The following is an 18,163-nucleotide window of genomic DNA, read 5'->3' on the forward strand; positions in this document are numbered from 1 at the left end:
AGAGGGAAAGACAATAACTCAAGGGGGAGACAGAGGTGGAGGGGAAGTGGTTATAAATATAGGATATTGAATAAATGAGGAAGGACAGAGGAGAGAATGAGCGAATGAAGGGGACAGAGTAAGAGGAGAAGGAACAGGAGTGAAAAACTATGCTCAAAGGTTTTAAACTTGAGCTCAGATACACAATCTTTACACACACACACAAAAACGAGGAAACACTGATGTATGCCAGTATTTACTGATACTTACATGTCTTGGATTCATTGGACCCTGCCGCTGTTGGCACTGCATTCTATTGTTATTTGACTGTTGCTGTGAAGTCTGCAAATGAGGTCTGAACTGTGGCTGGGTAATGGGAATCAAAGGCTGTGGTGGACCGGCAAGATGATGGTGATGTTGATGCTGATGATGCTGCTGTTGGTGCTGGTGCTGCTGCTGCTGGAGCTGCTGCTGGTGATGCTGGTGGTGTTGTTGCTGCTGGTGAGGCTGAGGTGGTAGAGGAGGGTGCAAGGGACCCTTTACATTTGAAAAAGAAAAAAGACATTCTACACATTTGGTTTTCAATCCTAAAGAAAACAAGCTCCTTAAGCCATCAGATTTGTTCTCGTATGGCAACGTTATTTTGGCTGGTACGTAAGGAGCTCTAGGCTTTCCTGGGGCGACAGTATTTGCGGATTGTTGATTGCTGTGCAGGGTAATGAGATCACTTGATCACTGAACATTTGTACTTAGATTTTGGCTCAAATTCTTAACGTGAAAAAAAATCTAAAATAACGTTACTAATGAGACTACAATAAATAAATCTAATTGTCCTACTTGCTTCTAAGAATTACTACAGTACAATATTTACTGTTAAGAAGAAATTCAGTGTATACATCGTGAATCTATAACAAAGATTCCCTAAAGTTCAAGGGCCTCTGCATAGTATTTTTCATCGTCATACCAACCATTTGTCTACTTCAACAAATGGTTTAAAAGAAAAACTAATTTTTAAGAAGCCATGCTGATTTCTGTCACTGCTAGTCCCCTAAAACACACAACTCATTTTTATCAGCAGAGGGCACCCAAGACCTGTGACAAGAGGTGAAATAACCCAGCAATGTCTATATTTTGTATACATACACATCTCTCTGTAAACTGACGTTTTTGAACAATACGCCACTTTCATATTTCTGCTGGAGTAAATTAATGTAAGGAACTGTTGAACAAAATATGTCATTAAGAACTTTTCTAATCTCATTAGCTGTAAGCAGTTGAGCAGAAATCACAGCCATTTTAATTATTTCACTATATTGGTGTATGTTTCACAACTAAGTTGTTGATATGGCGATGAAAATCCACTTCACTGTTTAACACTGTAACATGGTAACAGGCACTACACTTAAATCTACTTCATATTTGTAACATCAAACAAGACATAGCCATTTTGGTTAGATCGTTGCCATCAGCTGAACGCAATGATCCCAATATAGCTTTCTAAATGCAAAAGTTCTAAATACTGCTTATCAGCCCCCTTTTACCATTGATTCATACCTGCATATTGGGCTGTGTATGTGTTCCTAGAAATGGCTGTCCTGGGCTTTGTAAGAACTGTTGTCTGGGCTGCATGAAAGGCCGTGGATTTGCTGAACCTGGTTGGCTGAAATGAAGAATTCCAGCAGGATTCTGAGGCTGAATGTTTGGCCTTACTGGTCTGTCTCTGGGAAATACTGGTTGCTGCCCTGCTTGATTATATCCTGGTCCAGGTTGATTGAAAGGCAGAGGATTCTGGGTAGGGACAGGATGGGTATTATTAAGGAGTGGGGGGTGGGGTGGAGGTGGGGGACTCCGTTGCTCGAACAAATGATGACTTGGGAATCTTGGATCTGTTGAAATCAAAACATTTAATTAAGTGACAACCTCCTCATGAATACAAATGTTTGTTTTAAATACAGTCTTGCCACATTTTCAGTTTCAGGAGACTAACTTGATAATTTGAGGGAGGGATAACTACAAAATATTTTAGTTGGAAGAGCAGCTCCGCAAGGTTATATGAGAGATACTCCTCCTGCTTGTGCCAAGAACCACCTTAGCATGGAAGGTGCAGACCCTTGGGAGAAAGAGGACAATTTGATAACTGGCTGGCATTAATAGTTATTTTTATTATTTCTACTGCCGAAGCACCTAACAACTCCAAGCAGGAATTAGGACCAGAGAAATGCAAGCCCTGACAATCTAAACAAAACTAATACCCTTTCAATCCACGCAAAGAACTAGTCAAGCCACTTTATTCAATTTTTATATTTTACTTAACACCATGTTTGTTGTGTTGTAACTTTAACATTAATTGAAAGATTGGACAAAATTCATAGAAAGTTAAATTTGTAGGGCACCAATATTCCAGATAGATACAACTGTTAATGAGGGAATGACCACAGATGAATGGAGGAATGGTACTGATATTTAATATCTGAATTGTAACAAACTGAAGACTATGTATTTTGGCTGCTTTTTGAGAGATGACAAAATATAGGATCACACTAAATCATAACGGTCCCTTCTGACATTCAGATCTATGAATGAATCTATCCACACATATGAAAAGGGGATACTATGTGAAAAGGAAGAATATTCAAATGGTATATTTGCGATGAAAAAGGTCACCCTGTATACGAATGTAAAATTAAAATGATCTACCTCCCATGAAGAAAGGATCTCTTTCCTGGGGAGGAGGAGGAGGCGGAGGAGGTGGAGGCATAGGTGGTGGAGGTGGGCCTCTCCACTGGTCCTGGAGAGGGATTCTTGGGGCTTGGGTGAAGTTGGTAGGAACAGGTCCAGGAGCGTGCTGCTGAAAATCTGGAGGGCCCTGTTTAATAAGACAAAAATCAGCCAAACTAAGTCTATCTTTGAGAAATTCATCCATAGTCTATTAAAAATACTCTTAAAAAAATCAGTTGATTTATCAATTATCTCCTGTAATATGTACAAGGTTGGCAGCCCTACTGAGTCATTCTTGCACAATGGATCAGACACTGAAGCTGAGAACAGGATTTTGAAATCATTTCACAGCGTTTTAATAGTCATTGTAGCACCACAGGAATGCCATTTCTTTTCAAGCTTATTGAAATCCACGCAATTATTGACCTTCTTTCCCATTAATCCAAAAGTCTGAATGTCTACTTTAGAAAACGTTCCTGACATTTATCTTCTTAAACCATGCTATTCTTTGCCATCTATTTAGTACAACCTAAAGCTACAGAAATGAAGCAGCTTTACTTCAAAAGGAAAAAAAAAATCAATTTGTGGCATCCAGAAAATTAGTGCAATCATCTTACAATAAATAACAGGAATTAACATTTCTACCAATTCACATAAAACTTAAATAATTAAGCATCTGAAGCATTTCAAAAGGCATATGAAAAATTTACACCAAATGTGTCTTTTCTTGATTTTTTTTAAAAAAGTTTTAAATAAGCCTTTAAACATTGGCTTAATGTACTGTTATTTCACAATCAGGAGCACGCAGAATAATTCAGATTTTATTCAGTAATTCATACTACCACTATCATTTTTTGCTTTCATATGGAAAGGTTTGACAATTTAAAAAATTGATACCATTCACTAAAAATGTGAGGCAGTCTCCCATCTATCAGTACATTCACAAGGAACCAGATACCATATTCATGATAAGCATGCACCATCCTATTATGCATGAAAAAGCCAGAAAGGTAATCAATGTCGTCTCAGTACATCCCTGTTTTCAAACAAATATGCATTTAGAAATTAGTGATGTGTATTACATGTGCACCTGGTATTCACCAACAATTAGAACCACATTAACCAAAAACAAGTCCTTCAAAGTAAACAGATTCACGAAGAGACACTCCCTTTTAAAGTTAAGTAAGAGAATGTTAAAAGTCTGAAAGAACACAACACAGATCTTAAAACGGCACTTGGAAGTTTAACTCAAATCTGCCGTACTTCCAGAGGAGAAGTGCCACAGCCTCCACCCTACCACTCATCCTAATGTGCACACATGCATGGGAAAAGGTAGGTGTCACAGGGCTAACCATAATTCAAGAATATCACTTCAGCGAGTTGGGCAATTTTTACGATGCTAGTCATCAATTTTAAGAACAGTTGAGTCTCCATGCCCATAAAACTTCTGGCCTCTCTGCTGAGAGTGCTAAGATTGAGGTTTTTGAGCAAGTAACACCTTTCCACTAAAAGCAGGGCTCAATCACTCATTTGACATCACTAAACAGCTGTTAGACATAACGACTTTTGGTCACTCCTACCCTGGACTAGACTGGACCGAGCAAACCTACAGATTAAAGGTTCTATATCCTATTATCAGTCTCCTGAACCATCCAGTCTCCAGTGGCTACTTCATTTAGAGGAGAGGCATTATTTTAAACTCAAGCATGACAGTCTTCTTGATGCATGTAAAATTCAGAGGGAGAGCTGGTAGTGGCTTCTCTATTTAGACTGCCTAACATCTTCCATTATAAAATATTCTTGGGACCTTTTTTTAAAAACAGCTTAACACCTCCATTGTAAACAGCCAGCCTTTGAAATTCAGTAAGGAAAAAGCCTCAGGCTAGAGAAGTGACTTTTCTTGTCCCAGGAAATTCCGTGCAGGTTTAGCTGAATGTTACTATTAAATATTGCCCTTCTCTCATGTTGTGCAGGAAAATTCTGGCAGCCTGCCAATATGACAACTGAATACAAACATTCTGAAGAGCTAGGCCTGCCCCACCACCTAAGCAATAGCACCATCACCACACACTGTTCTGGGAACACCCAGGAGCTGCCAAAGCACCTGTAGTAGAGTGGGGGAGGAAGAGAGCACGCCAAACCAGGCTACCCCATCTGATCAAACCCCTTTTCTAGACCTGGCACATGGTACCAGTTAGAATCATAGAATATCAGGGTTGAAAGGGACCTCAGGAGGTCATCTAGTCCAACCCCCTGCTCAAAAGCAGGACCAATCCCCAACTAAATCATCCCAGCCAAGGGTTTGTCAAACCTGACCTTGAAAACCTCTAAGGAAGGAGATTCTACCTCCTCCCTAGGTAACGCATTCCAGTGCTTCACCACCTTTCTAGTGAAAAAGTTTTTCCTAATATCCAACATAAACCTCCCCCAATGCAACTTGAAACCATTACTCCTTGTTTTGTCATCTGCTACCACTGAGAACAGTCTAGATCCATCCTCTTTGGAACTCACTTTCGGGTAGTTGAAAGCAGCTATCAAATCCCCCTCATTCTTCTCTTCTGCAGACTAAACAATCCCAGTTCCCTCAGCATCTCCTCATAAGTCATGTGCTCCAGCCCCCTAATCATTTTTGTTGCCCTCTGCTGGACTCTTCCCAATTTTTCCACATCCTTCTTGTAGTGTGGGGCCCAAAATTGGACACAGTACTCCAGATGAGGCCTCACCAATGCCGAATAGAGGGGAATGATCACATCCTTTGATCTGCTGCCAATGCTCCTACTTATACAGCCCAAAATGCAGTTAGCCTTCAGTTTCTCATCTCCTCCTCTTCTGGGGGCTCCACATGGGACAGGAGCCCCACACTTCCTGGAAAGAAGATGGGAACACAGACCCAGGCAGGGCTCCCCCGACCACCTACTTTACCCAGCACATGGTGCCAGTAGCCCACCTCACTCCCACAAAAAAACACTTCTGCTGCTGCCAGCCAACATAATTAATGCCTGTCGCTCAACTGGTAGCAGTGTGTGTTGCAGAGCCAAAGATTCAGGGTTCGAACCCTCATGATAATGCATGATGGGGAGATTATTACAGCTGCACCTAAGAGAAATTGTTTTACCTTTTTAAAAACCTAGCAAATTGCATATAAAAAAACATCACTGTTAAAAGAAAGTTATTTAGGTTGCAAAGTCAAGTACTTCAAAGGTAGAAAATTCCAGATTTACAGTTGTCAAGGCAACCTTAATTCTACCCACATGTATGCATGAACTATGCTTGTCTTTAAGAACATAACATACTATTTATTCCACAGGACCCAAGCCTCATTCAGTGCACAGGATTCACTATTTTGTCTTCTCATTGTTCAATGTGTAGCCCAAGTCTGTATTTATTGCACACTCTTCAAGCTCTGTTCTGAAGGCAGAATTATTAATTTCCTCATGGCATTTTCTAGCATATCAGAGCGTCACAAATATTAATTTATTTTCACAATTCCCCTATAAGGAGAGGGAGCATTATGATCCCCATTTTACAGATGGAGAACTGATGCACAAAAAGACTAAGATGAAAAGTATCCACCTAATTTTGGGTGCCTAATTCTAAACACCGAGGCCCTGATTTTTCAGAGCATTCAACCTCATATTGCTACTTAATATGTTCAAAGTACTGCTTCCATAGACTTCAGTTGCAACTGAGCGTGCTCAGCATTTCTGCAAATCAGTCCCCAGGTCTCAACCCAGGTACCAGAAAATAAACAACACAATTAGTGATACCACCCACCCCCACTGCTAAAAAAAGCTTAACAGATCTGTTCAGCACCACACAGGAGCTCTGTCGTAGAAGCAGGGATAGCATCCAACTCCCCAATGCATCAGTCAACTACCTTTGTTATGAGACAGTCCTTTTTCTTACTGCAATGCCCTGTCTCATTCACCACACACCTTGCCACTTCTACAATAAATGAAGCAGGCATAGAATCACAGGACTGGAAGGGACCTTGAGAGGTCAATTAGTCCAGTCCCCTGCACTCATGGCAGGACAATGTATTATCTAGATCATCCCTGACAGGTGTTCACCTAACCTGCTCTTAAAAATCTCCAATGATGGAGATTCCACAACCTCCCAAGGCAATTTATTCCAGTGCTTAACCACCCTAACAGAAAGTTTTTCCAGATGTCCAACCTAAATCGCCCTTGCTACAATTTAAGCCCATTACTTCTTGTCCTATTCTCAGAGGTTAAAGAGAACAATTTTTCTCCCTCCTCCTGGTAACAACCTTTTATGTACTTGAAAACTGTTATATCCCCTCTCAGTCTTCTCTTTTTCCATACTGAACAAACCCAGTTTTTTTAATCTTCCCTCATAGGTCATGTTTTCTGGACCTTCAAGCATTTTTGTTGCTCTTCTCTGGACTTTCTCCAATTTGTCCACATCTTTCCTGAAATGTGGCGCCCAGAACTGGACACAATACTCCAGTTGCGGCCTAATCAGCGCACAGTATGAGTGAAAGAATTACTTCTCATATCTTGCTTACAACACTCCTGCTAATACATACCAGAATGTTTGATTTTTTTGCAACCGTGTTACACTGTTGACTCATATTTAGCTTGTAATTCACTATGACCTCCAGATCCCTTTCTGCAGTACTCCTTCCTAGACAGTCTTTCCCATTTTGTATGTTTGCAATTGATTAGTCCTTCCTAAGTGGAGTACTTTGCACTTGTCCTTATTGAATTTCATCCTATGTACTTCAGACCATTCTCCAGTTTGTCCAAATCATTTTGAATTTTAATCGTATCCTCCAAAGCACTTGCAACCCCTCCCTGCTTTGTAGCGTCTGCAAACTTTGTAAGTGTACTCTCTATGATATTATCTAAATCATTGATGTAGAATATACATCAGTAAACTAACACTTGATACTGTCTATTCAGCTATTAAGATGTATTATTTAAGCATTAGTCCTTGCTAATCCATCCCAGCTGACAACTGGAAATATCTAACTGCAGTCCAGTCCAGTCAAGTATAACAACAGGGAGGCAATGGATGTGGTTTAATTAGGCTGCAACATTACTCATTTAAACTATTTGGGAGTACCTAGCAATAAATTGCACAATGAAGGTTATCTTCATTTCCTTCATCATTTCCTCATAACCCCCAACATGGCCCCTGCCATCCCATTGCCAAGAACTGTCACCCTCCCGTCTTAAGACGACTAAGGGGGCTATAACACAAAGCAGTTTGGCTTCCCACTGTATCATATGTAGGAGCCCCAAACCCTCCTTCCTCAGTTCCCATAGGGATGCTTTCCCTTTAAATCGTTTTCCAATCCATTTGATCCGATAACCATATCCCTTCCATAATAAGTACCTGCATTGGACATCTGCCGCAAGTTTTACATACTAAGTTGCAACGTTATAATTTTACTCCCCTGCTCTACCCCACCAGGTCCCACACCCATTGTGGGAAAGATGAAAAAATCCACCTCACCTCGGCCAATCTGGTGGTAAGGGAAAAATTCCTTCCTAGTCCCCAAGGAAAAAGAGTCAACTAGCATAATGCTCAGAACAGATCATGAAGGAGCCCTGTCCTCTTTCAGTTATCGTGGCTGGAAGGCTGGATGCTGCCAGCTCAGTCCAGGTAAAAGAGGGTTCCTCCGGGACTGCACAGGGTATCTCCTTTCTGAGCAGCTGGAAGGGAAATGCTCTCTCCTCCCAGATACCTAGTCTAGCCACTTCCCACTCCTACAGGGGGTAAACTTTCCCTTCCTCCCCAACTGGACAAAGACCCACTACAAACAGCTGCAGTGAGTACAGTTTGCCGCTTACACGTTTTTAAGGTTTTTACAGGTTATTTTGAGTAGCCAGTGAAAAACTACATGAACTACCACTTACTGTTAGGCTGATAATATGAAGGACGAGTCATGCAAAGTCAATTATAAATAGATTTGTTATTCAAAGAAAAGAAATGTGAAGGATGAACATTTTTCAAGGATAGTAACATTTGGACAAACTATGGGCATGATTCTGCTCTCCCAGATGTCAATGGAAGCAGGATTGGGCCCCTATGATTTTTAAGCAGGGTTTGATTTGACTTTTACTAAAAACTGGAGGAAGAATTTATTACTGTGCCTAAATTAAATAGTAATCATGTGTAACTTTATAGATTTGTACAGATTCAGCAGTTTCAATACAATTCTTTAAATATGTGATGTACAACTTTCCAAGTTTTTAATTTTACAAAATTTTATCCAGTGCGATCATTTATTTTCTGACTTCCATTAATTTAAATTCTCAATGTGCATACATGTAGGTTGAATTTTTTTCTGTTTTTTGTCTGTTTTTGCACTGCGTTTGAGGCACTGATGAGTTCAGTCAAATCAGTTGAGATACGGATTTATTTACCTGTGAGATTATTATATTTTTCATTCACATAAACATCAAACTGCAAAGCACCAAAATCACAACTGCACCTTTGAATGAAACTTCATTGCAGTTGCTTTAATGGAGAACTAAGGTACAGTAATATTACACTTACTATTTTACTGATAGATGCACATTACATACATTTCTGAAAGATAAAGGTCAAACCTGCACTTAAATATATCTAGAAAAACTGCAGTTAATCTTAAATTTACTAGAATGCCAGTGCTGAATTACTTCTTTAATGACTCATCACAATACTAACCTCTAAAGTCATCAAGTTAACTCTTTTATACCTCCAACTGCCATTGATATTTTGCAAACAAAAATAAAAGCAGAACATGCACCAGTTATTTAACTTTAAAAATTAACAGAGCAGGTGCAGCAGCCAGTTTTCATAATGGCATATTTTTGATAAAATCAGCATACTGTAACACAGATGCATAATAAATCTTGATATGCACAGTAGTTATTTCCATTTTTCATGGTTTTATATCTGGCCAGTTTCAAATTACAGCAAAATAGTGAGTATACATGTTAACTCAGATGTCTTTTCGCAAAAAACAAAATCTATTTTAACCCATTACTTTGCTTGAGTAATCAGTACTTTGATTCCGTAGCACCTCAACTAATCTTACAACCTTGAACACTTTAAAAAAAGGGGGGGAGGGGCAGGAGGGGGGTAACTGGTTCTCAACTAAATGAAAGAGGCTCATACGAGCTAATGTCATCATGCAAGGTAACAGAGGTCAAATCCCTTAATCTCAAGGCTGAGATCTGTGCTTAAATTGGGGAAAGAAAAGGAGGAAGTGCCTCACTGTCACCCTCCAGCAACCCACCTGGGGCAGACCGCAGCAGCAGAAACAAATGGCTATACAAAACCAACTTCCAGACTTCCATCCCAGAAAGAAGGCAGCTGCAATGCAGGACCTACAGCATGATGTGGGAAGAAAGATGGCTGGATGGTACTTGGAGGAGTCCTTTCCATCAACAACAGGGAATACTAGTTTCATCATTGATTTGATAATGTAATAAAAATGTACAGTATTGAACAGAAAAACTCTTGAATCAAAGCAACATGTTTATGGTGCATGTCATGTCGTAATAGGCACAAGCAGTTTTGGCAATGATTTGCCATGTGATTGGTCATTTTTACTACAACCACACTGCATCCATCTGTACTATAGATTTCAGTGAAACTTTACACAAGACAAATATTCCACTAGATGGAAGATGATAAACTAAACTAGAAAGTAAAGTTTCCTGAACTAGTCCAAAATCCAGGACTAACACCAACTAGTCACCAGCACCACTCACTTGAAGGGAGGGGAAGGTAGCAGGGTGAAAAATCTCAGAGAGGCTTCTCTATTTCTGCAGTGGTTTGATTTAAATGCTACATCATTTTTAAGCTCTACCGGCTTTAGGGTTTGATAGCACAAAAGCCATGAAAACCGTTTTATAGTTATGGTACTTCTTGTACTTTTCCTATTGTCAGATTTTAAACTAAGTAGAACTTCAGTGAGAAGGGACTGGAGGCACCAAACTTCTTACTACCCATAAGCAGACAAACCCTATCATTTAGGATTTGAAATCTGCAACTCTACAGGACAGAGCCAAAGCAAATGCAGGCTTATTAGAAGAGAGAAGGACTGACTAAATTATGAATGTACAGTGGGACTGAGTTCCAGAAAAAATGTTGGATTAGCTGTTTTTTACTAAAACTTACATAGCTAGATTTAGAGAACTGATTCGTTTGTTTTTTTCGAGACTCCAAGGTCGGAACTAAAGAAAGGGTGATACTATACTAGTGAAAAGCTATTTACCATTCAGTTTGTGGATATCACTGTTTATAGTGGGTTAAATATTGCTCAGTTACCTGGGTGTGAACTTCACTGAAGTTCATGTGTTGTACTAAGATAACTTAGGGATAGAATTTGGCCCTTTGAAATAAGGTTGATTACATAATAATAAATTACCTAATACATCATGGAAGGCAAAGGTCAAAGGAGGCAAACCACAGAGTACACAACTGATTATTCATTTATAAAGAACTGTAAATTACATAGTGCATTGCAGAAATACAAAGAGGGTATCTCTGCCTCAAAGCTCTTACAATCTAAATCCACACATTAATATTTTTAAAAAGATTAATTTCTCTTACTTATTAACAGAGACTTTTATAATCCCAACAGAGTACTCCAAAATGAATGTTTTGCTGTATTTAAGCCTACTTACAAAGACAGTACTGAGGTGAATGGAACAAATCGTGTCCTATTGCTATCTTTACTGCTCAAAATATTCCATTTATAAATAGAAAGATGACAGACAAATGTGGTCAAACATGCAGCTTGTGTGACAAGGGATCACTTTAGGGAAGCCCAGTACTACCATGTAAGGTCTGCATTTAAGAGGGTATTTTTCCCTGAAGGTTGGTAAGGATTAGGAAAAATGCAAAATTCCATCCCTTTGCATCAGCAGTCATTACAGGTCACATAAGAGATTGGTCTGAAGTCACCAACAGATGGTCTGCATATATGTCCTCTATATGTAGTGTATCGATCTCTTATGATCAGCTCAACATTGTACCAGCAAAGTTCCTGCTAACATGCTAGACTAGCACCCCCTAACAGTAATGAGAATATGTCAAGAGAACTGAGAGGCTAATTAATTTCCTTCTTTGAAGGCATAATGTTAGAGACTCATTCCCACTGCTCAGGTCTTATGAGCTTTTCCAAAGGGATTTGCAGGTCTGGAGGGGAACAGACAACAGTGGTCGTCACATTTCCTTATTTGGGTGTCCCCACTGTCCATTCTCTCAGAAAATGGAAACATGACAACTTCCAGACTCCATGCTAGGAATGCAGACTGTTAATTTAAAAAAATCTTTACAAATTTTAAACTGAACTAACTTGTTCTGGAAATTGTTGAAAAACAATAAATGTTGAACTATTGTATGCCATTTATCCCAGAGCACTTGAAAGTGCAATTCTACTCTGAAAAGTAAGGAAAGTTGCAGCGGATAAATACCTAAAGAATAACATGTAAAATTTGCTCTGCTTCCATGATGACAGGCAAATCCTTAAATAAACCTTGTTTAAAATTAACTTTGTATTTAACTGTTTATGTCTGAATTTTAGAAATCTCAAAAATATTGTGTGTTAAGTTTACCTGACACCCTCCTCCCCACAAAAAAGAAGTCCCCATCCACTCCAGCACTCATCCCCTCAGACAACAAATTATGGCTCCACTGACAAATATTGCTTTCTACAGTCTTACATGCTATATTGGTTACGCAATTTCCCTTTATACTGACTTCCATTATTCAATACATCTAAGGCACAACTTACATGCTATCAATCACTTCTGCAAAAATTGCAATGCTAAGTTGTGTCTACAATTCATTAGAGTTGTGAATAGCTCATTGAACATGACTTTCACACACTCAGGCAATCCTCCTTCTGAAAGAATATGAGATAAGGTTACTTTAATCCTTTCAAAGAATTGCACTATTTTGCTTTCCTTTTTATCCCCTTAAATATCCTTCCTAGTTAAGAAATTAACATTCTCTCATACAATTCTTACACAAATTGTACTTTTACTTTTCTGCATCTCTTGTTAATTACATGATGTTATCTGGAATAATCTATTCAAGAAGCACCAATAACTTTGGTTACCAATAAAAGAGAAAACTTAGCATAAATTGCTTAGCACAAAGTTAATCTTATAAAGCAAGGAATAAAGAGGATCTAACAGCTATTATATGACTTATCAGCTTCCCAAAAAGGGTCACTCTATACTTTTTTCAAGAGACTAATTAAATACCTTAACAATGTCATTGAAACTTCATGAATCTTTCAATAAATTATACCCTGCCTCTATAACATGTTTTCATTTATTAATCTCACTTAAAATGCAAAGAGCTATGAGAACCTCATTGACAGTTAAGCAGGGCCACTCAGTTAATTCTTATTATATGGTTTAATGCAAAGAATAATGACCGCTATAACCTATGACACAATTAAAACTATAGCCATCTGTCACAAGACGTTAATCCTCTTATTTCAGCAGTCATCAGACTTTTCAAAAAGCTTTCCTAAAATGCCTACCTTTTAGGAGAAAGCACTTATTGTCGTGGATAACTGGACATGTTTTATATACCTGGAGTGCATTTTACAAAATTTTAATGTAGAATTTATACACACCACTGTATGCTTTTAAGAGGTGTACTTCTAATCAATTTCTCTTGGTTCTCATTTACTAGGCACAATGTTTTTAGGATGAGGAATGATGATTCATTCACTGAAATTGAAAAATAATATACGCATTCTAATACTATTTTAAACACCTAAATTTGGGACCTAATCTGCTCAATAGCTTCCATTTAATGCTTATTGCAGTGATGCATTTGCATTGAGGAAAAAACAGAACCCGCTGACTGGCATAATTATTTTCTCTAATTAAATTAAGACTTAAACTAGGTCTTTCATTTAAGCCCTTATAGGCCTTTATCAAGAGCAGGACAATAATAATAGTTTATAGTAATAGACAGATTCATGTTGATATTGAATGTCTACCTTAAATGAAATATGTAGCTACTTTCAATAGAATCAGCTCACTCAGGAGTCAGTTAAAAAAAATCATAACACAGTAGTTAGCTCGATTCAAACTGTCTCAGGAAATGGAAAACTGGTTCAAACAGAAGGGCTGTGGGAGCTGTAGGACTATAGGCAGCTCCAGGATGGGAAAATAGGTTGGGCATGTCTGTCCAAATTAAGTCAAAACTAAAGAAACTTTAAATAATATTAGGTGTGGATGTGGAATATATGTTTGACATTTTATAATGCTATGACATGAGAAGTCACATTGGGACTGAGCCATCCTGTTGGAAAATCCAGAAGAGCAATAACACCTGGTTTCTTTATCTTTACACAAATAAAAATTCCATCCATGCTCTTACGTAGGCTGAGAGGGTGGAAGACCTGTGCAAGTCAAGGAGAGTGACAGAGGAATTTCATGTTAGGATATTTAGGTAAATAAGGCAAGAAATACTGTTCACTCTTGTCCCAAACTCCAGCTTTAAAGCCATGATGGTAACAATGATTCTTGAAAGCTGAGCTCTCACTGCTCTGTATGCCTGGCTGAAAAAAAAAAAAAGAGTATTTACAGTGAGCAGGGAAAGGGCATAGCAAAGTGATGAAACCTCATGGACAAACCTGAACAGCCTCTGGTATCTGCAGGAAGAGAGGTGCAACCCTAAATGTTTCAGCTGAGATTAGAAACCTTAACATAACAAAATGTTTTTTTTAAAAGTATAGCTGTTTAGTTTTTAAACTAGTGAGCCTTCTGCAGCTTCAACTTCAGTTTCATCTTTGGTTTACAAGTCTCTTCTCTAGGGACTTGCATAAGAAAGTTAAAGATGGCCATTACCACTAGCACTGAAATGTTTAATTGAAGATTCAATATAACATAGGAATAGCACACAGAACAGAATCTGGAGGACTGGTGCAAAACAGCAGTTAAATTTAGGTTGGCAGACTAGAAAATTTCCCATTGGCAAAAGAGACTCCAGCAACCACTTTGCTTAAAGACAATAAAAATCTTTTTGAAGATTGATGTGCTGGGAAATTTACAATGTATTAGAAATCTCAGACTGATCAGCGTCCCCAAACACGTGAATAAGAAAAGCACATTTTAGAAATTCCTCAGTTTCAGGACTATTGAGATTAAGCTTCATTAAGAGCATTTCTTCTTCCTTAGATTAGAGGCTATTAATTGGGAAGACTATTAACAATGTTTATGACCTGGTATGTCTTGGTGATCCCGCAAGTTACCAGTGAGAATTCTGAAAAAGACTAGAACTAAATCAGATCATGAATACAAGAAATTCAGGATCTCTACATTTTAATCCAGCCTGGGTGGTACAAAGGGATATTCTTGTAACTAATATAAAAGCAATTTGGGAACCTCAAAGCAAAAAAAACATTGGAGTGATCATGTCTTTTAAAAAATGAAAACAAACGTTTTATTTCCACCAAAAAACAAAACCCAAACAAAAAGCAGCTTTATAAAACTACTAATATTTCTGATGCAGCTGACTGAGGCCTGAACTACACGGGGGGGGGGGGCGGTCCGAACCAAGATATGCACCTTCCACTACGCTATTCGCGTAGCTGAAGTCCAAGTATCTTAGTTCGAGTTACCTGGCCGTCCTCACGGCAGCAAGTCTGGACTCCGTTTACTCCTCCTGCCGAGGTGGAGTACAGGCGTCGATTCGGGGATCGATCGATCACTACCCGCCGAGTCGGCAAGTAGTGAAGATGTACCCTTAGACTAGGATATATGCCAGTAAACAAGAGTTAAGACTTTGCTATACAGTTGTTAAATTACATGATTCCTGGTTTATGTTTCTGCAGAGAAACTCGATTTTGAAAGTGATTTACATAGCCTTGACCCTATCAATACTTACATCTGATACCCCTGAGGGACTTCTGTGCCAAAAAAATCAAAAATTTTGCACACAATATTTTTAAAATTTGGCAGAATTCTGAAAATTTTTATTTGTCAATAAATAAATGTGGTTCCAGCATGGCAATGGAGATCACTCTGAAGCTCCCATCTCCCCCAGTACAGGGACTTAGCAGCGAGGCTGCACCTGACCCTGACACAGTGCAAGGGCTGGGCCTACCCCAGAAACACGCCCGGGCCCTGCCCCTGTGCACCAGGTATCCACCCCCTTCCCTCATTTCCCCCACATCCCCTTACCCAGCCCCACTGCCAGCACTCATTGTTGCACAGAAAACAGGAAGGCTCCCAGCACACAGATGGGAAGCTCGACTGGCACTAGGACCCAAGAGGCAGCATTCAACTGCAGAGTCAGCAGAGCAAAGATGCAGCCTCCTTCAACGGGGCAGCTCCACACTTGCAGAAATGGGGGGAGGAAGTTAGTAACATGTAACCCCGTGTGCCCCCCCCCCCAACAAAACTGCACCCATAGTCATGTCTCTCCTCCCCCCGCAGCTTCCTTGCCGGTTTATGTTGGGAAGCACAGGAATTCTGCGGGGGGGGGAGGGGGCTTTTTCTCTGCGTGTGCAGTCACACAGAATCCCCCCAGGAGTAATCTGAATAATTTTATATGTAAGAGCTCTCCCACTGAACTCACTGGTACTATTTGCGTGCATAATGTTATGCAGTCATGCCTTTCCAGGTTTGGGACCCATCTGCCTTGCTGCACTCAGACTCTATTAATCCAGTGCATTATCTCTCAGATGCAGATCCAGTTTGTTGTAGGACAGATAAATTCATTCATACAACTGTTTCCTGTATACAATGGTGTGAAACATGTTCACTGGATTTCTTTTTTTTTTTTTTGGGGGGGGGGGGGGGCGGGGGGGTCTTGACTTTTGCCATCAGAGTCTCCTTATTGGCCTCTAATTAATTGCTATATAGTTATGTTTAATAATTTGTGCTGGTTGCCCCTCTAGAGAATTTGTGTCTTACTCACAAGACCTAGGGGAGAAAAGTTAAATTTGCATTCATTCAAATTATTTTTTTAGCAACTTTTAAGTAGTTAGATAATAAAAAATGAAACTATTGAAAAATCTAAGATTTCATTAATGCAGGAAAAAAAATTTTAAAAATATTCTATGTATCTTTAATTCCACAACTCAGGATGCTCACAAGTCTGAAATAGCAGTTAGCAAACAAACCAAACATGGTAAGTACCATGAAATATAAATGTATGAGTTCTCGGTTTGATTTTAACAACTATGGAGCATGTGCACCGTGGACATAGTATGACAAGTTAAAGGGTTACTGCATTTTAGAAACCATGTATTCCTCTCTTATTTAATAGCTGTTACCATCATGTTTAGCTGCTGCTGCTCCTCTTGCAGATGGGAATTCACTGATATGATTAAATTTGATGGTATGATAATGTATGGTAATCGTGATTAATCAGAAGCCTACTAGCAAATGGAGGATGTTGGGTATTATGTCACCTGCATTTTAAACTGCATTCCCTCTATGCCAGCCTGACAATATTTGACAGCTGGAAGGATCTCATGCTGCATCTGCTTGCTACTACTTATAGATCTGATAAGAGAAAATGCCCATCATTCCTTCACTATCTTAACTGCTGTAATTACAGGGCTTTGCAGACAAGTTGTGAAAACAGTAAATGTTCAAAACGAAAGCTTTTTGCTAGATGTTGAACAAAGCTCAGTCTCACATCTGCAAGGGTCATAATCTGAAAGAAATGTAATTTGATGCAGCAGTCTCATTCAAACATGATTTGCATGAAATGCCATATAAAGCACTATCCAAGAAATGTCAATCAACACCACCTGATACCATGTATCCTGTTAAATGGAAACAAAATGCTTTCTATACTACCTGTGATCTGCTGTTGCCACACAGTAATCCAGTGAAAATTTCATTTACTGTTACTGTTATTACAGTACAGCCATAACTAAAGCAGAATAATTTTGAGGAAGTAGTACACTAGACTTGTTTTCACAAGTTTTCTTTCATTTCCATTAGTAATTTACCTCCTAAACAAATGCTATTATAAAACATGTAATAGTTAATAACCACCCATCATTGAATATCATTCAGAAATGACAGACTGTTCTGGAGATGTAAATTGCAAGACATGAATTAAGAGTAACACACTTGTTAATGTGAGCCAAAAACTTTAGATACTAGGTTTTTAAAACCCCTGAGTTCCTTACTTTTATACCACCTCATTATTAAATCTGAAATAATTTTTGAAAATGACATGTAATTCAATTTGCTTTTTGCACTTTCCAGTACAATTAAAACAATTTCATTTTGCTTCATTCCCCTAAAATGTTGCAGTGTTTAGGATCCACTAAAGCAAAGAGATTTTTACATAACAAAAAATGCTTTAGTATAATATCACAATATCAGTTCAGCTACTAAGTTTGCTAAAGCTTTGGTTTCAGTTTTGGACCACAAGTTCAGCCTGTACTCCACTTTATAATGCTACTTAGAATTAACATTAGTAGCAACATATATTGTTTGTATCATAGTAG

At 38.8% G+C, this 18,163-nt stretch overlaps 1 protein-coding gene across 4 annotated transcripts in view; it reads right to left on the reverse strand.

The window, feature by feature from the left end:
- Positions 1 to 18,163, reverse strand: part of RBM33 (RNA binding motif protein 33) — a 149,565-nt gene that overhangs the window by 62,619 nt on the left and 68,783 nt on the right. For all 4 annotated transcript variants that reach the window (XM_077808377.1, XM_077808376.1, XM_077808379.1 and 1 more), the window contains exons 11-13: positions 2,677 to 2,845; positions 1,534 to 1,865; positions 250 to 516 (exon numbers count right to left, since the gene is read on the reverse strand). In XM_077808377.1, the coding sequence (XP_077664503.1) occupies positions 250 to 516; positions 1,534 to 1,865; positions 2,677 to 2,845 (768 nt within the window). The remainder of the gene's footprint in view (positions 1 to 249; positions 517 to 1,533; positions 1,866 to 2,676; positions 2,846 to 18,163) is intronic.

This window comes from Eretmochelys imbricata, chromosome 2, assembly GCF_965152235.1.
Source record: "Eretmochelys imbricata isolate rEreImb1 chromosome 2, rEreImb1.hap1, whole genome shotgun sequence".
Taxonomy (NCBI): domain Eukaryota; kingdom Metazoa; phylum Chordata; order Testudines; family Cheloniidae; genus Eretmochelys; species Eretmochelys imbricata.